Source organism: Zea mays, chromosome 7 (genome assembly GCF_902167145.1).
Source record: "Zea mays cultivar B73 chromosome 7, Zm-B73-REFERENCE-NAM-5.0, whole genome shotgun sequence".
NCBI classification, from domain to species: domain Eukaryota; kingdom Viridiplantae; phylum Streptophyta; class Magnoliopsida; order Poales; family Poaceae; genus Zea; species Zea mays.
Window position 1 is genome coordinate 144,532,384 of NC_050102.1, and position 18,490 is coordinate 144,550,873.

Consider the following 18,490-nt stretch of genomic DNA (forward strand, 5'->3'; position numbering starts at 1 on the left):
GTTCGTTTTGATGTTGGCCAGAAAGGAAACCACATGTTTTGGAGTCAACCCTTCAATTTTTGGCCTGGAACAAACACGGACAATCCACCTCCTGGATTGGTTTCCAGCCTAGAAACAGATGAGTGACCAGAAATAAGTGTCCACTCAATCCTGGACTGGATTGGTTACTCATCTGGTTTTGATCCACGTCTGCCGAACGGGGCCTAAGCTGGAACCAATCTTGGGCTGCCGAACGGCCCCTAAACCGAACGGCAACCGGCAGGGCCGGGCCAAATCAAGCAGCAAACTGCGAATGCGAAAGCTCATACTCGCATACTTCAGGTCTGGAATGCTCTGGCCGCTACGAGAGTCCGATTGCCCGAAACCGCTATAAAGCTATGTCAGCCCAACGCGCACGGCACGCGTCCAGGCTCCAACAGCACGACGCAACCGACCCCACATTCCCTTTACGCGAAGAAGCATCACCGCGAGTCGTCCTCCTCTCTGTCTTCGCTCGGCGATCTATCAAGGAGGCCAGGAGGGTGAGGGGGAGATGGCGGAGAACCCGCAGCTGTTTGGGAACGGGATGCCGGTGCCGTTCTACGGCGAGATGTTCGTCCTCGTCCGGGACGGCGTCGAGTTCCACGTCGACAAGATCCCGTCGTGAGTACCCCCCGTCTGCTGATTTGGCGATGTTGATAGGGATTCCGTTTTCCAGATGGGGATTTAGGGATTGCCAGACTAGCTTTTTAGGGTTTATTGGGGTGGAAAATAGTCGAATACAATGAATTCCAGATTCCGGATGGAGATTTAGGAATGGCCGGACTAGTTTTTTAGTTTTTTGAGGCAGAAATTAGTCAAATATAATGGATCGAAGGGGACGTGGTGTCGGCCCAACATCGAGGGTGGTACGGGATGGCCACGCTAGAGGTGGCGTGGTGGCCGGCCGGCCGGAATTGAGCCCTCGGAGGGTTCTCCTCTGGGCAAGTCCTGCCTAGGATGGCCATTCTTCCGGCCACCGCCCCTTTGTTTGGCGACGATTCTGGTTGGTTCATCGATATGTTTTTGCAATTATATTACTACAATTTAAGTTTAATTTATGATCTTTATGACATCATCTATTTGCTTATTTAGACAATTTTGGAGAATCAGGTGTTATATGAGGAAGGGGGGACTGTCTAGCCAAATTAATCTTTCATATGTTACAACAGCAGTAAAAAAAATCAGTAGTAAAATAGTTTTTTTGTCACTTATAAGTTCTAAGATTGAACATCATTTGCCTTCTCATTCGCCCATTACCTATGCTTGTATTGGAAGCTTCATTTTTAATAGTTGCTCTCGGCAAACATATCTAACCATATTTTCCTACTGCTGCTGCTTCTCTTGTTATTATCAATCAGAGCTCCTGGAGGTCATGTGAAAACAAAAGGCACAATTTACCTGTCCAATATAAGGATGGTGTTTGTTGCCAGCAAGCCTGTTGGCAACTTCTTTGCTTTTGATATGCCACTGGTAAGTAATGCCATTCTGAAAGTTGGTTCTTTGTTTCTGCTCTCAGTCTTATATAATTTGAACAAAATGCAAGGGCAAAAGCACAGAACAAAAAAGGATAGGAAAAAAAGTGCAATGGCACCAACACCGTTGACAGACCATGATACGATAATCACTAATAATCAGCATAAAATTTCTACTCATGTTTTTGTTAGCTTGTGATTTTGCACATGTGGAGGTTCACCCTTGTCTAGTATGTAATGCTGTTATAGGAAAAGGTCCCCAGCATATGCTAATTCCACCATATTATCTTTGTGTCGTGATAACTTGTATTATTGACCCATTTCTTAAGCTTTACTGCATTTTTCTTAAAAAATTGTTTGATCTATGTTATTACAAAGAAAAATAGTCTCTCCGATCCTGTCCAAAGTGCCTGGAGGCAAAGCACAACCTACAAGACAGATGCTTATGTGTGCTCAATCAGAATTTAGGTGAACGTAGTATCTTGCTAGCCAAGCGAACTGAAGAAATGGAATGAGCTAAAAGAGTAAAAACTAAAAAGAAAGGCAGTCTAGTTCAAAGCATTTCTTAGCTATAAAGGGCTTTCGTTGAAAAGAGGTGTCTGCTAATATCACATATTATATTGCTATGCATGGTTAATGTCATTACTGAGGTCCAAAAGGCATTCGAGAATATTGTAGCAATCAGCCAATCAAGCATTCAAGGTGGTGCTCAAGCAATATGATGTTTCTTGAATGATTGATGTGTTCTATTAGCAAAAATTGTTTATATATCAGTGCAATGTGGGATTTCAGCACATGCTTTTCTAAATGAAATTGCAACCGGTATGACACTTCCTTATTTAGAAGCCCTTGTTGCTTCCTTAGCTTGTGACCTGCCTTTTGTTGAGCTTGTGGGCTGCTACAGTGTCACTGCCCTTTAAGCTCTAGGTGAGTATCGAGTAGCGGAATATTTTGTCTACCGATATAGTGTGTCTAATTTATATGGTGATTGTTGGTGGTTGTAGCGTCTACCGTGTGTCACGTTTGCCAACACATTTTGTTAGGTGCTTAGTTGCCGGGTTCTCTCTTTTTTTTAAAAAAAAATCCCTAGGTGCTTTTGCCTGATTCAAGGTTACATTACATGTTGGGGATTCTAAGAAATGGTTTCTTCACAATATCAGTCTAAATACTCTTTCTTGCTTACCTCTGCAGTTGTTTGTGCATGGTGAGAAGTTCAATCAGCCCATATTTCACTGCAACAACATCTCTGGATTCGTTGAACCAGTGAGTATGACAGAATGCTTGGTAGAGAATACATATATGATATGGTTGGTCACTAACATCGAATGTTCCAATGCAGGTCGTTCCAGACAATCAGAACAGGGCCCTGTACTCAACTCACACCTTCAAGATCTTGTTCAAGGAAGGCGGCTGTGGTACTTTCGTTCCTCTCTTCCTTAACCTGACTGCATCTGTGCGGCGCTACAATGAGTTTGAAGCCCAGTCTGCTGCTAACATGGCACCGCGTGTGGATCCTCTGCAAGCTGTGCAGACTCCTGTCGATGATATGATGCGTCATGCGTATGTGCTCACAGTCTAGCAACTTCTTCTCCTGGCTATTGGTTTCTCTGCTGTGAACTCATGTTAGTGGATATATATGCACAGGTATGTTGACCCAAATGATCCTACCAAGATTTACCTTCAGCAACCTGCCCCAGAATCGCAGCTGAGGAGGAGAAACTACCACGGCCCAGCTGATGCGAATTAGCGCTTGCTGGATTGGCAAAACTCATGGCCAATGAACTGTTGTATCTGTTTGAACATTTTATCACAACTGGCTTCAATATCCGGGAGCCCCCGTATACTGCGAGTCTGTGGCCGTTACATCGTACATAATGTTGTGAGTTCGCTCAATAATGATGTACATAAGCAGTGGTGTGTTCAAATAATATTGTAGTGTTAAGTAACTGCTCCGTGTTGCTGATTTGCTGGTGTTTCGTGATTGCTGCAGACATAGAAATCGTATATAGTTCAAATGATTTGAATTGAATCGTATATAGTTCAAATGACCGTTCCTTCCCGGACGTGCTCGAACCTGTAGGCCTTGGGGCATCCGCGTCGGCGTGCCCAAAGCTGTTGGCCCAGAGCCGTCGCGGCTCTCGCCGACGAGACGGCGCGATTGTCCGCCACAGCACCCGCACACACCGCCCAAGATCTGGCCTCCACTTCAGATCTGCCCCGCTTAAGAGCCTCATCGTCAAGGCTCCACCATAGGAGAACGGCAAAGTACAGAGGGACATGGTCTGTGCTTCACCGGAGGAAGTAACCGCACACACTGCCCAAGATCCGGCCTCCACTTCAGATTTGCCCCGCTTAAGAGCCTCATCGTCAAGGCTCCACCATAGGAGAATGACAAAGTACAGAGGGACATGGTCTGTGCTTCACCGGAGGAAGCAAGGTCGACAACGCCGCTCCTCTTTGTCGTTCATGGTTCGCCGAGTGGTTGTGTGGCCGCGCGTCAGTGGTAGCATCTACTGCAGTGCAACGGCTCCAACGAAGCTTCATTGCTGCGGGCGCATACTTGCCGTGGCTGGACTTCGTCTCGCCGCTTGTGGATGTAGATAGAGGTGGCTGCAAGGACGCAAGCTAGCTAGTCGACATAATGTCATTTAAGAACGAAAAATGAATAAACAGTATGGTTGTTGTGCAACGGTTGACAAAATATAGAATATAATATAGAGGATCAAATTTAGAGTACGTTGTTGGAGAGAGTTTGGATATAGAGAGTGAAATCTTTTAAAGAGTGTTGTAAAAGACATAGAATAATCTTTTAGAGGATAAAATTTAGAAGACGTTGCTGGAGATAGCCTAATGTACCTTAATGAAAGTTTAGTTCCCTAAATAGCCAACCTTTTTAAAAATTCTATGTTACTCCGATAGGGCGTCTCATGTTCTAGTAGAAGGCGAAATGGCAATATGTTGGCCCTCATCACTTGTATCCAATGAATTTATGATAATTCCGCTAAAATTTAAAGATGTGAACAAAAAGTTCTATTTTTAGGCCATGACTCTGACGTGGATCTCGTATATTGCTCTGATGGTAGTGATTGGCATGTAGTAGCCATTTGTTGCATTGTGAAAGGGAAATGTGTCCTTGGGTCATTTCTAAGTATTTTGGTGATTAAGTGTCCAACGCAATTGCCTAAGTGTTAAATTGTGCCAATGACTCAAGAAGTGCAAATGAAGATTAAAGGTATGTTTCTAGACTTAGTACATTGTTTTGAAGACTAATGTATTGTGTCTAAGTGCTAGAAACAGGAGAAACAATTATGGAGAAGTTGGCTGTGTACAGCCAAAAGACTGCTCGACATGGGTGCACCGGACTGTCCGGTGGTGCACCGGACAGTGTCCGGTGTGCCAGGCTGGCTCTGGTGAATAGGCCGCTCTCGGGAAATCGTCGGCGGCGTACGGCTAAAATTCACCGGACTGTCCGGTGGTGCACCGGATTGTCCGGTGAGCCAACAGTCGGCCGCGTAATCCGCGCGCGACGCGTGGCAAAGCCAACGGTCAGAAGGGGGCACCGGACTGTCCGGTGTGCACCGGACAGTGTCCGGTGCGCCAACGCCTCCGAATCTCCAACGGTCGGCTTCGTCAAATAAGGAAAGAAATCCGCACCGGACAGTGTCCGATGGTGCACCGGACTGTCCGGTGCGCCAAGCGACAGAAGGCAAGAATTGCCTTCCTGGAATGCTCTCAACGGCTCTTAACTGCCTTGGGGCTATAAAAGGGACCCCTAGGCGCATGGAGGAGCACACCAAGCATTCTCTAAACATTCTTGAGCACCAAGACTCCAATTCCGCGTATTCGATTCTTTGTGATAGCAACTAGAGCTCCTTTTGAGTAGAGAACTCTTTGGGTTGTGTTGAGAGCTCGAGTTGTGACTTGTGTGCGTGTTTGTGCTCTGATTTTGTGTCTTGTGTGCGTTGCTCATCCCAGCCTTACTTCCGTGCTTCTTTGTGAACATCTAATTGTAAGGGCGAGAGGCTCCAAGTTGTGGAGATTCCTCGCAAGCGGGATATAGTAAAGTGAAAGCAAAACACCGTGGTATTCAAGTGGGTCTTTGGACCGCTTGAGAGGGGTTGATTGCAACCCTCGTCCGTTGGGACGCCACAACGTGGAGTAGGCAAGTGTTGGACTTGGCCGAACCATGGGATAAACCAATGTGCCTATCTGTGTTGATTTTCTTGTGGTTATCGTGTCTTGCAAGAACTCCTCTCTAGCCACTTGGCTTTATTGTGCTAACTCCTATTCAAGTTTTGTGGCATTAAGTTTCAAGTTTTACAGGATCACCTATTCACCTCCCCTCTAGGCGCTCTCAATTGGTATTAGAGTCGTTCTCTTCACGTAAGGGACTAATCGCCCGAAGAGATGGATCTTAAGGGCAAGGGGATGGTGGTCAATGATAAGGAGAAGGAGTCCTTCGTCAATGATCCAAAGGATGACAAGCCTACTGACTCGGGCGCGAGTCACAAAAGAAAAGACGGGAAGAAGTAGAAAACGAGGCGCATCAAGGAGATCGTCTACTACAACAACAGTGACGAATCCTCTTCTTTCCAAAAGGACGACGACAACGACTACGAGAAAAAGAAGACGGTTAATTCAAATTTTTCCTTTGATTATTCTCGTATTCCGCAAAGTTCCAACACTCATTTGCTTTCCATTCCCCTCGGTAAACCCCCTCACTTTGATGGAGAGGACTACGGATTTTGGAGTCACAAAATGCGTAGCCACTTGTTCTCTCTCCATCCAAGTATATGGGAGATAGTAGAAAATGGAATGCACTTTGAGAGTATAGATAGTCCCATGTTCATCAATGAACAAATCCATAAAAATGCACAAGCTACTACTGTCCTTTTAGCATCTTTGTGCAGGGAAGAATACAATAAGGTGAGCGGCTTGGACAATGCCAAGCAGATCTGGGACACCCTCAAGATATCACATGAGGGAAATGACGTCACCATGCTCACCAAGATGGAGTTGGTGGAGGGCGAACTTGGAAGATTTTCCATGATCAGGGGAGAGGAGCCAACCCAAACGTACAACCGGCTCAAGACCCTCATCAACAAAATAAGGAGCTATGGAAGCACACGATGGACGGACCACGACGTCGTCCGCCTACTGCTAAGGTCTTTTACTGTCCTTGATCCACATCTTGTAAACAATATTCGTGAGAATCCCAGGTACACCAAGATGTCACCCGAAGAAGTACTTGGGAAGTTTGTAAGCGGGCGGATGATGATCAAGGAGGCAAGATACGTCGATGATGCATTGAATGGCCCAATCCACGAGCCTCAAACCATGGCTCTCAAAGCAACAAGGAGCAAGGAGGCGCTACCTAGCAAGGTGGCACAAGTTGAGGCGGCTGGGCTTAATGAGGAAGAAATGGCCCTCATCATCAAGCGGTTCAAAACGGCGCTAAAGGGTCGCAAGGAGCACCCCAACAAGAACAAGACAAAGGGGAAGCGCTCCTGCTTCAAATGTGGTAAGATTGGTCATTTTATCGCTAATTGTCCCGATAATAATAGTGACCAGGAACAAGATAAGAAGAGGGAAAAGAAGAAGGCTTACAAGAAGGCTAAAGGCGAGGCACACCTTGGCAAGGAGTGGGACTCGGATTGCTCGTCGTCCGATTCCGACAACGAAGGACTTGCTGCATCGGCCTTCAACAAATCATCCCTCTTCCCCAACGAGTGTCACACATGCCTTATGGCGAAGGAGAAGAAGGTATGTACTCGAAACAATACTACTTATGCTTCTTCAAGTGATGATGAGTCTAGTGATGATGATGAAATAGACTATTCTAGTTTATTCAAAGGCTTAGATAGAACTAAGATTGATAAGATTAATGAATTGATTGATGCTTTAAATGATAAGAATAGATTGTTAGAAAAGCAAGAGGATCTTTTGTATGAAGAGCATGATAAATTTATTAGTGCGCAAAATTCTCTTGCTCTAGAAGTCAAAAGAAATGAAATGCTTTCATGTGAACTATCTACATGCCATGAGTCTATTTCTAACTTAAAGAGTATTAATGATGACTTGAATGCTAAAGTAGAAGTAGCAAATAGATCTAACTCTTGTGTAGAACATGTTGTGATTTGCAATAGGTGTAAAGATTTTAATGTTGATACTTGTAGTGAACACCTAGTTTCTATTGCAAAGTTAAATGATGAAGTGGCTAGTCTTAATGCCCAACTTAAGACTAGCAAGAGTGAATTTGACAAACTAAAATTTGCAAGGGATGCCTACACTATTGGTAGACACCCCTCAATTAAGGATGAGCTTTGCTTTAAGAAGGAAGCCAAGAACTTAACAAGCCATAAGGCTCCCATATCCACCAAGGAGAAAGGGAAGGCCCCTATGGCTAGTAGTGCTCAAAAGAATCATGCATTTATTTATGATAGGAAATTTTCTAGAAATGTTCATCATGATAGGAGTTGTAATGCTTATGATTCAAATGCAATGTTTGCTTCAAGTTCGTCCTATGTACATAGTAGAGATATGCCTAGGAGAAATGTCATTCATCATATGCCTAGGAGAAATGTTGCTCATATTCCTAGGAAAATTAATGAACCTTCTACAATTTATCATGCTTGCAATGCTTCTTTTGCAATTTGTAGAAAGGATAGAAAGGTGATTGCTAGGAAATTAGGGGCAAAATGCAAGGGAGATAAAACTTGCATTTGGGTCCCTAAGAATATTGTCACTAACCTTGTAGGACCCAACAAGAGTTGGGTACCTAAGACCCAAGCCTAAATTTGCCTTGCAGGTTTATGCATCCGGGGGATCAAGCTGGATTATCGACAGCGGATGCACAAACCACATGACGGGGGAGAAGAAGATGTTCACCTCCTACGTCAAGAACAAATATTCCCAAGACTCAATCATATTCGGTGACGGGAATCAAGGCAAGGTGAAAGGGTTAGGAAAAATAGCTATTTCATCCGAGCACTCCATTTCCAATGTGTTTTAGTTGAGTCGCTTGGATATAACTTGTTGTCTGTGAGTCAGCTTTGTAATATGGGATATAACTACTTATTCACAAATGTAGATGTGTCTGTCTTTAGAAGGAGTGATGGTTCATTAGCCTTTAAGGGTGTATTAGACGGCAAACTCTATTTAGTTGATTTTGCAAAAGAGGCGACCGGTCTAGATGCATGCTTAATTGCTAAGACTAGCATGGGCTGGCTGTGGCATCGCCGCTTAGCACATGTGGGGATGAAGAACCTTCACAAACTTCTAAAGGGAGAACATGTGATAGGTCTAACAAATGTTACTTTTGAAAAAGATAGACCTTGTGCAGCTTGTCAAGCAGGCAAACAGGTGGGAAGCTCTCATCATACCAAAAATGTGATGACCACATCAAGACCTTTGGAGTTGCTTCATATGGACCTCTTCGGACCTGTCGCCTATCTAAGCATAGGAGGAAGTAAGTATGGTCTTGTTATAGTTGATGATTTTTCCCGCTTCACTTGGGTATTCTTTTTGCAGGATAAATCTGAAACCCAAGGGACCCTCAAGCGCTTCCTAAGGAGAGCTCAAAATGAGTTTGAGCTCAAGGTGAAGAAGATAAGGAGCAACAACGGGTCCGAGTTCAAGAACCTTCAAGTGGAGGAGTACCTTGAGGAGGAAGGGATCAAGCACGAGTTCTCCGCTCCCTACACACCACAGCAAAACGGTGTGGTAGAGAGGAAGAACAGGACGCTCATTGACATGGCGAGGACAATGCTTGGATAATTCAAGACGCCCGAGCGATTTTGGTCGGAAGCCGTGAACACGGCCTGTCACGCCATAAACCGGGTGTACCTTCATCGCCTCCTCAAGAAGACTTCGTATGAGCTTCTAACCGGTAACAAACCCAATGTGTCTTACTTTCGTGTATTTGGGAGCAAATGTTATATTCTTGTGAAGAAAGGTAGAAATTCTAAGTTTGCTCCCAAAGCAGTAGAAGGGTTTTTGTTAGGTTATGACTCAAACACAAAGGCGTATAGGGTTTTCAACAAATCATCGGGTTTGGTTGAAGTCTCTAGCGACGTTGTATTTGATGAGACTAATGGCTCTCCAAGAGAGCAAATTGTTGATCTTGATGATGTAGATGAAGAAGAGGTTCCAACGGCCGCAATACGCACCATGGCGATTGGAGAAGTGAGGCCACAGGAACAGAAGGATCAAGATCAACCTTCCTCATCAACAATGGTGCAATCCCCAACTAAAGATGATGAACAGGTTCATCAAAAGGAGGCATGTGATCAAGGGGGGCACAAGATGATCAAGTAATGGAGGAAGAAGCACAACAAGCCCCTCCAACTCAAGTTCGAACGACGATTCAAAGGAATCATCCCGTCGACCAGATTTTGGGTGACATTAGCAAGGGAGTAACTACTCGCTCTAGATTAGTTAATTTTTGTGAGCATTACTCTTTTGTCTCTTCTATTGAGCCTTTCAGGGTAGAAGAAGCCTTGCTAGATCTGGACTGGGTGTTGGCCATGCAGGAAGAGCTCAATAACTTCAAAAGAAATGAAGTTTGGACGTTGGTGCCTCGTCCCAAGCAAAACGTTGTGGGAACCAAGTGGGTGTTCCGCAACAAACAAGACGAGCACAGAGTGGTGACAAGGAACAAGGCTCGACTTGTGGCAAAAGGTTATGCCCAAGTCGCAGGTTTGGACTTTGAGGAGACGTTTGCTCCTGTGGCTAGGTTAGAGTCCATTCGTATTTTGCTAGCATATGCCGCTCACCATTCTTTTAGGTTGTTCCAAATGGACGTAAAGAGTGTTTTTCTCAACGGGCCAATCAAGGAGGAGGTGTACGTAGAGCAACCCCCTGGCTTTGAGGATGAACGATACCCCGACCATGTGTGTAAGCTCTCTAAGGCGCTCTATGGACTTAAGCAAGCCCCAAGAGCATGGTATGAATGCCTTAGAGACTTTTTAATTGCTAATGCTTTCAAGGTTGGGAAAGCCGATCCAACTCTTTTCACTAAGACATGTGATGGTGACTTATTTGTGTGCCAAATTTATGTCGATGACATAATATTTGGTTCTACTAACCAAAAGTCTTGTGAAGAGTTTAGGAGGGTGATGACTCAAAAATTTGAGATGTCGATGATGGGCGAGTTGAACTACTTCCTTGGGTTCCAAGTGAAGCAACTCAAGGATGGCACCTTCATCTCACAAACGAAGTATACACAAGACTTGCTCAAGAGGTTTGGGGTGAAGGACGCCAAGCCCGCTAAGACTCCAATGTGAACCGACGGACACGTCGACCTCAACAAAGGAGGTAAGTTTGTTGATCAAAAGGCATACCGGTCTATGATAGGGTCTTTACTTTATTTATGTGCGAGTAGACCGTATATTATGCTTAGTGTATGCATTTGTGCTAGATTTCAATCCGACCCAAGGGAGTGTCACTTAGTGGCAGTGAAGCGAATTCTTAGATATTTAGTCGCTACGCCTTGCTTCGGGATCTGGTATCCAAAGGGGTCTACCTTTGACTTGATTGGATATTCAGACTCCGATTATGCTGGATGTAAGGTCGATAGGAAGAGTACATCGGGGACGTGCCAATTCTTAGAAAGGTCCCTGGTGTCATGGAGTTCTAAGAAACAAACTTCTGTTGCCCTATCCACCGCTGAGGCCGAGTACGTTGCCGCAGGACAGTGTTGCGCGCAACTACTTTGGATGAGGCAAACCCTCAGGGACTTTGGCTACAATCTGATCAAAGTCCCACTCCTATGTGATAATGAGAGTGCTATCCGCATGGCGGATAATCCTGTTGAACACAGCCGCACAAAGCACATAGACATCCGGCATCACTTTTTGAGAGACCACCAGCAAAAGGGAGATATCGAAGTGTTTTATGTTAGCACCGAGAACCAGCTAGCCGATATCTTTACCAAGCCTCTAGATGAGTCGACCTTTTGCAGGCTGCGTAGTGAGCTAAATGTCTTAGATTCGCGGAACTTGGATTGATTTATAGCATACATGTGTTTTATGCCTTTGATCATGTTCCTTATGCATATTGTTGTATATTTATGGTGCTCAAGTTGTACAAACACTTCCCGGACCTCAAAAGTCCATGTGTGAGTGATGCACATATTTAGGGGGAGATGTGCTACAACTTGACCCTTTGAGACTAACTGTGTACTTGAGTTTGCTTGATTCGGTCTCAAAGGTGGATTGAAAGGGAATGTTGGACTTGGACCATGAAAGACTTCCACTGCACTCCGATGAAAGAGTAACTAACTGTCACACCCGGCTTTAAGGAACAAAGCCAGGTGCATCTCATACATGCGCCAAGAAGACAACATATATAATAACAGAGTGTATAGAGATAAATGTCATAATAATCAGAGTATTTATTACATAGCGGAAGACTTATTACAAAATAAAGTAATGAATATAAAACGAACTAAGGATCGTCGGCGCAAATGTCAACTGAGAAACGCCACCTAGATCAGATCGAACTCCTCAGTGTTAGACGGCTCCTCCTGAACCACCTGTTCTTCTCCTGTGGGGGGGGTGTGAGACAGCAAGAGTGAGCTCACATACGTTCATCGCTCAACAAGTTGTGGGGAATAATGTGGCATGAACTCTCCAAAGGTGGGAGTCCATGAAGTGTAAGGCTGATCAATGAAATAAAGGCTGAAGCTGAGCATTGCTTTTAAGTTGGTCAAAATTTTATTAGCAATTACTAAGTGTAAGTAAATACCAAACCATTATAATAATAAGTAAAAGTAATAATAAAATAATCCCAGATGCAATGAAATGACAAATTAAGTTTAAGTTCCACAAATTAATCATGTGAGTGTCCGAGCCGCTCATGACCGTGAGCACGGCTAGTATACCAGTTTTACACTCTGCAGAGGTTGCGCATCTTTACCCACAAGTCGTGTTACCCATTTGCCACGGAGTTGATCAGACTCCATACACCTCTACCTAGGAAGCGAGGCAGGGTACCACTACGAGGCCTTTACAAAGTTCCACTAGCTTCAGACTACCCGCTACAGTTTATAGGAAGCTCCAGTGCAGGGTTCCTGACTGACTGCCATCGCAGCAAAATCAACCAGGGACCTCCCTACACTGACCACTCCCCTACTGCCCTTGCCCCTTTCGGGTAAGGTAGCCCTCCACTAGCTTTCCTAGTTAATCAGCCAAGGGCGTCCCATTAAACCCTTGTGGTAGCACTGTTTTCCCGGGTGGTTCTCCATGTTCCCATTAACATAATGATCTTATCATGAACAGAAAATAATGAACAGATAATAACAGGTATAAAAATGAGTGATGAATATCTTTATACCCAAATCCACATAAAGCAATAGCATGTACTACCCAAAACTTTAGTAGTAAAACCAGTGGTGAAGCAAGGTATAAAGATAGTCAAATCTAGGGTATCCTATTGGGTCCCAGCAAAATTCTCCTATGCAGATCATTATGATTAATAAGAACATGAATAGGTAAAAGAAGTGATCAAGGGCACAACTTGCCTTCAATGAGCTCCTGCTCAGCTATCTCTACTTGTTGAACCTCATATTCCACAGTGGCTTGCTCGTCTACTCGCATCAATACAATACATACATAGCATAGCATAAATTAACATCACATCAAACATGCAAATAGAATATACAGTAATAAACTAGACATTAAAATAAGATCACTGGAACTGGAATCATTAAATTTGGAGTTATATATTTTAAGTTATGGATTTTCTAAGGTTTTATGCATTTAATACAAGATTAAGTGAAAGAATAATTTTACTGTGTTTGTCATGACAGAACAGAGGCACTAATGGGTAGACAATATTATTACAAAAATTTAGGAACTGGAATGGACCAATTTGGAGTTCATATGCATTTACTATGAATTAAACAAGTTTTAACATTTATTTATGCACTAAAAATTGATTTCTGATATTAATTTCTGATTTTCAAAGTTCCCTGGATTGGGCCTCAAATTCCAGAAAACCAAGGGGTCTCGGTGCAAGTGTTCCCAAGACCCCGCGAACAGTCCCAGTGGACTGCGGGTGGAATCCCTTAAAATTCGAGGGCTCTTCTGCAAAACGACCCGGTCGTTGGATTATAAGCCGAGCGCCCAGATTAAACCACAACCCCCGTGAACCGGTATGACATCGAGACCACAAGATCAAGGATCAACGGCCCTAGTTTTATGAACCTAGATCGAAGCGTGCGCGTTTGATTCAAAATGAACGTTCCAGATCATCCTATTGACCCGGCAGCCTGCGATCAGATCACAGCCGTTCATCTCGAATCGACGGTCAGAGAGCCATCGCCTTCCTTCGACGCTGGCACACGAGGTGCAGGACACCGCACGGCGGCGCACACGCCGGAGCTCATTCGCGCCCCACGGTGAACCACCACTAGTTCTGATGAGCGCAAAACGAAATTGACGCGATAGCGAGTTCGGTTAAGGGATCAATACCGGGAATTTGGTCACCAGGAGGCACGCCCGCGGCGCACGGCGGAAAACCAAGGCAGCGCGATGCCGGCGAGCAATTGCCGTTGCCACGCGGTCCGCCCCACCAAATTGCTGGCGCAGAAAGCTTCCGTAGACGAGTAGTATCCCCCTCAGCCCCACTCCGATGACCGAGGCCCAGCAACGATGAGACTCACTGGCGGCGGCACTCTCTGCCCTTTCGGCAATGGCGAGCTGCGAGAAAATATGGTGGCGGCTAGTAGGGCGAGAACCACAGAGGGGTAGGGATGCAGTCGGGTAAGGAGTCGAGGCCTTAAATCATGGAGCTGTGCGTGCCGCGGATTCCGATTCATTCGGTGGGAGCGCGCGGATCCGTTGCAACCGTCCGCCGCGAGAAAAGGGAAGAACCTGACATGCGGGACCCACGCAGCAGCGACGGAGGCCACACGACCAGTCGGGACCCACCCGTAAGCCACACCGAGCGAAGAAACGAATGCCCTGACGAGTCGGTCCCACGGTGCAGCGTAATCCCCGGTCACGACATGGGCGCGGAAGACGGCTGGCCAGTGGCCCCCCGTTGTCAGAGCGAGCAACGCGCGCGGGGAGGTGGCCGAATGGGCCGCGCGGTGGAGATGAATTGTGGGCCGAATTAGGGATCTGAGGCCCAGCTGGCTCTTTATTCTTTTTCTTTTATCTTTATCTTTCTATTTTCTTCATTTTCAAAATCCAATTGAATTCAAGTTTGTATTCAAACTTGATGGCTCATCATTTACACTGTATTTGTATAGTTAACAGTAGTAAGTTTAAGGATATCTATTTTATATATATATATATGTTTTTATATCATTTCTCCTTTTCTTATTTTCCAAACTCTGGAATTTCTTTTAGGATTTAACTTCCCATTGGGGTATTCACATAATTAATAATGTTATTTTTTTTTGTTTACCATATTTTTATATCATCACAAAATGCACACAAGGTAAGATCCAGCATGATGCACAAGTTATTTAGGTTTTCTTGGTTCTAATTGCTCACTTAACTAGTGTTGATCACATGCAATGAATAGTAGAGGCCACAACAAATGAGTTTTTCTCTATCCACCTTTATTACACTTTTGAGTATTACAAATCCTACCCCCCTTAAAAATAATCTCGTCCTCGAGATTTAAGAAGATCTAGGGAAAAGATGGGGGAAGTCTATACGAAGCTCTTCTTCTCTTTCCCACGTTGCTTCATCTTCACCGTGGTGACTCCATTGAACTTTGCACATCTTTATAACCTTATTTCTTGTAACTCGAGTCAGTGTATCGAGAATCTTGATAGGGTATTCCACATAAGTTAGATCATCTTGAACACTAAGGTCCTCCATTGGTAGTTGTTCCTTAGGGACACGGAGACACCTCTTAAGTTGAGACACATGGAATACATTATGCACATTAGATAGATGATCGGGTAACTCCAGTTGATATGCAACTTCTCCCACTCGCTTTAAGATCAAGAAAGGTCCAATGAAGCGAGGGGACAACTTTCCTTTAACTTTAAATCTCCTCATTCCACGAAGTGGTGACATCTTGTGGTACACATGATCTCCTTCCTCAAATTCCAATGGTCTTCTTCTGTTATCAACGTAGCTCTTTTGTCTGGTCTGAGCTATCTTAAATCCTCCCGAATTATACGGACTTGTTCTTCCGCCTCTTGAATAAGTTAAGGTCCAAAGATTTGTCTTCCTCTAGTCTGGTCCAAAAATAGAGGAGTCCTGCATTTCTGCCGTATAAAGCCTCGAACGGTGACATCTTCAGACTGGCCTGGTAACTATTATTATATGAATAAGCATAAGGTAGACTCTTGTCCCAACTACTACCATGCTGAAGGGCACAAGTTCTCAACATGTCCTCCCATACTTGATTAGTCCCTTCAGTCTGTCCATCAGTCTGAGGATGGCCGAACTAGAATTCAACTTTGTATCCACATTCTCTTGAAAACTTTTCCAAAATCTGGAGGTAAACTGTGATCCTCTATCCAAAACGATCTTTGGTACACAGTGTAGAGACATAATCCGAGCCATATATAACTTAAACCAATTGAGATTACTTATAAGTAGTCTTGACCGGAATGAAATGAGCCATTTTGGTTAGGCTATCCATAATAACCCATATAGAATCATATCCTTTCGAGGTGTGAGGCAACCCAGTAATAAAATCCATACCAATCTCTTCCCACTTCCACTCGGGTATCTTTAATGGGTATAATAGTCCAGCTTGTCTTTGGTGTTCTGCCTTAACTCTTTGACACACATCGCACATAGCCACATGTGCAGCCACAACTCTCTTCAATCCATACCACCAATACTTCCGCTTCAAATCCTGATACATCTTAGTGCTACCAGGGTGGATAGAATAATCAGAATCATGGGCCTCTTCCAATATAATCTCACAGAGGCTATCAATCTCTGGAACACATATCCGATCTTTGAACCATATAGTACCTTGCTCATCCTCCGTGAATTTCGGAACTCTTCCTTCGGTAATAAGATCCTTGATCTCTTGAATCTTAGCATCACCAACCTGACCTTTACGAATCTCTTGCTCCAAGGTAGGTTCCAATTCAATGGTGACTCCTTCAGTGTGAGTAACAATTCCCAAATTGAGTCTCTCAAAGTCTTTTGCTAATTCATCAGGTAGCTGGACAACGAAAGCGGAGTGAACATGCTCCTTCCGACTCAAGGCCTCTGCAACCAAATTCGCCTTGCCCGGGTGATAGTGAATCTCCAAATCATAATCCTTAATGAGCTCCAACCAACTACGTTGTCTAAGGTTGAGATCCTTCTGAGTGAAGATATACTTCAAACTCTTATGATCCGCGTATACTTGACACTTGATTCCAATATTATAATGTCTCCAAATCCTAAGCGTATGCACAATGGCTGTCAGTTCTAAGTCTTGAGTGGGGTAGTTCAATTCATGTTTCCGCAACTGACGAGATGCAAAGGCGATCACGTGTCCTTCTTGCATGAGTACACATCCCAATCCTTGTCCACATGCATCACAATAAATGTCAAATCCTTTCTGTAGATCTGGCATAACCAACACCGGTGGAGACATTAATCTCTCCTTTAATTGTTCAAAGCTTTCTTGGCATTTCTCATCCCACTTAAATTCTCTTCCTTTCTCCAGCAGCGAGGTCATAGGCTTGGCAATCTTAGAAAATCCTTCAATAAATCTCCGATAATATCCTGCTAGACCCAAGAAACTTCGAATCTCAGTAACTGTAGTGGGTACTCTCCACTCCATTATCTCCTTAACCTTAGCAGGATCCACTGCTATTCCTCCATTAGAAATAATATGTCCAAGGAATGACACCTTATCAATCCAAAACACGCATTTTCTATACTTGGCATAGAGTTGATTGTCTCATAGTTTCTATAGCACCAATCTTAGATGATCACTAGCACTCTTGGAACAAATAAAAATATCGTCGATGAAAACCATGACGAATCTGTCCAGATTGTGAACACCTTATTCTTTAGACCCATAAAATAGCCTGGTGCATTGGCTAATCCAAACGACATAACAGTGAACTCATATAATCCATATCGGGTTGAGAAATTCGTCTTGGAAATATCCGATGGCCTAATCTTCATTTGATGGTAACCCGATCAGAGATCAATCTTCGAGAATACCCTTGCACCTCTCATCTAATCAAATAAATCTTCAATGCGGGGTAATGGATACTTGTTCTTCACAGTGACATCATTAAGGGTCCTATAATCCACACACATCCCTTACGATCCTTCTTTCTTCTGTACAAATAGAACTGGTGCTCCATAAGGTGAATAATTCGAACGAATATAACCAGCCTCTTGTAACTCCGTCAACTGCTTCTTCAGTTCCTTCAACTCCTCTACGGACATTCTATATGGCCGTTTAGAAATAGGGGCGGTTCCAGGTAAGAGATCAATAACAAACTCAACTTCTCTATCAGGTGGCATCCCTGGTAACTCCTCTGGAAAGACATCCGGAAAATCTCTAACTGTACGGATGTTGTCACCCACCAACTTCTCATCTACTAAGAATGTCACTAGTCCGATGGTGATGGTTACTGCAACTTCAACTTCAAATCTTTGTCCTTTGGAACTGGTGAGTTCTACGGTTCCTTTAGCACAGTGTATAAACTGTCTTTGCCTTTCTTAACCATGACATACCAAGGATCAAATCTATACTGCTCTCTTCTAACAGTATAGGGGTAGCACATTTGGGTTAGGAATATAGGGTAAGAAAGAAAGAATTGTAGACAAGGCGATTATTTACGATAAATGTTACTGCGGGGGATTTATTGGCTAAGTAGAGTAGTGTGTTATCCACTAAAGCTAATACATTACCTTATGGTGGTACATGCTAAGATGCCCAACTATAATGTTTCAATCAATCAAAGAAGCAAATCAGGCATTTGTCATCAGAACAATCAACCAACATTTTTTTAAAAATAGAGAAAATAATTTTATTTTCGTCTTAGGCTTCCTATCTCTTAAAAA

General features: G+C 44.0%; 1 protein-coding gene across 1 annotated transcript; it reads left to right on the top strand.

Moving 5' to 3' along the window:
• On the top strand, positions 1 to 3,522 carry LOC103633000 (UPF0664 stress-induced protein C29B12.11c). Its single transcript, XM_008654696.4, has 5 exons — positions 1 to 642; positions 1,380 to 1,491; positions 2,685 to 2,756; positions 2,833 to 3,053; positions 3,138 to 3,522. Exons 1-5 carry the CDS (start codon positions 533 to 535, stop codon positions 3,238 to 3,240), a joined length of 618 nt encoding a protein of 205 aa, XP_008652918.1. The 5' UTR covers positions 1 to 532; the 3' UTR covers positions 3,241 to 3,522.
• The last annotated feature ends 14,968 nt before the right edge of the window (positions 3,523 to 18,490 follow it).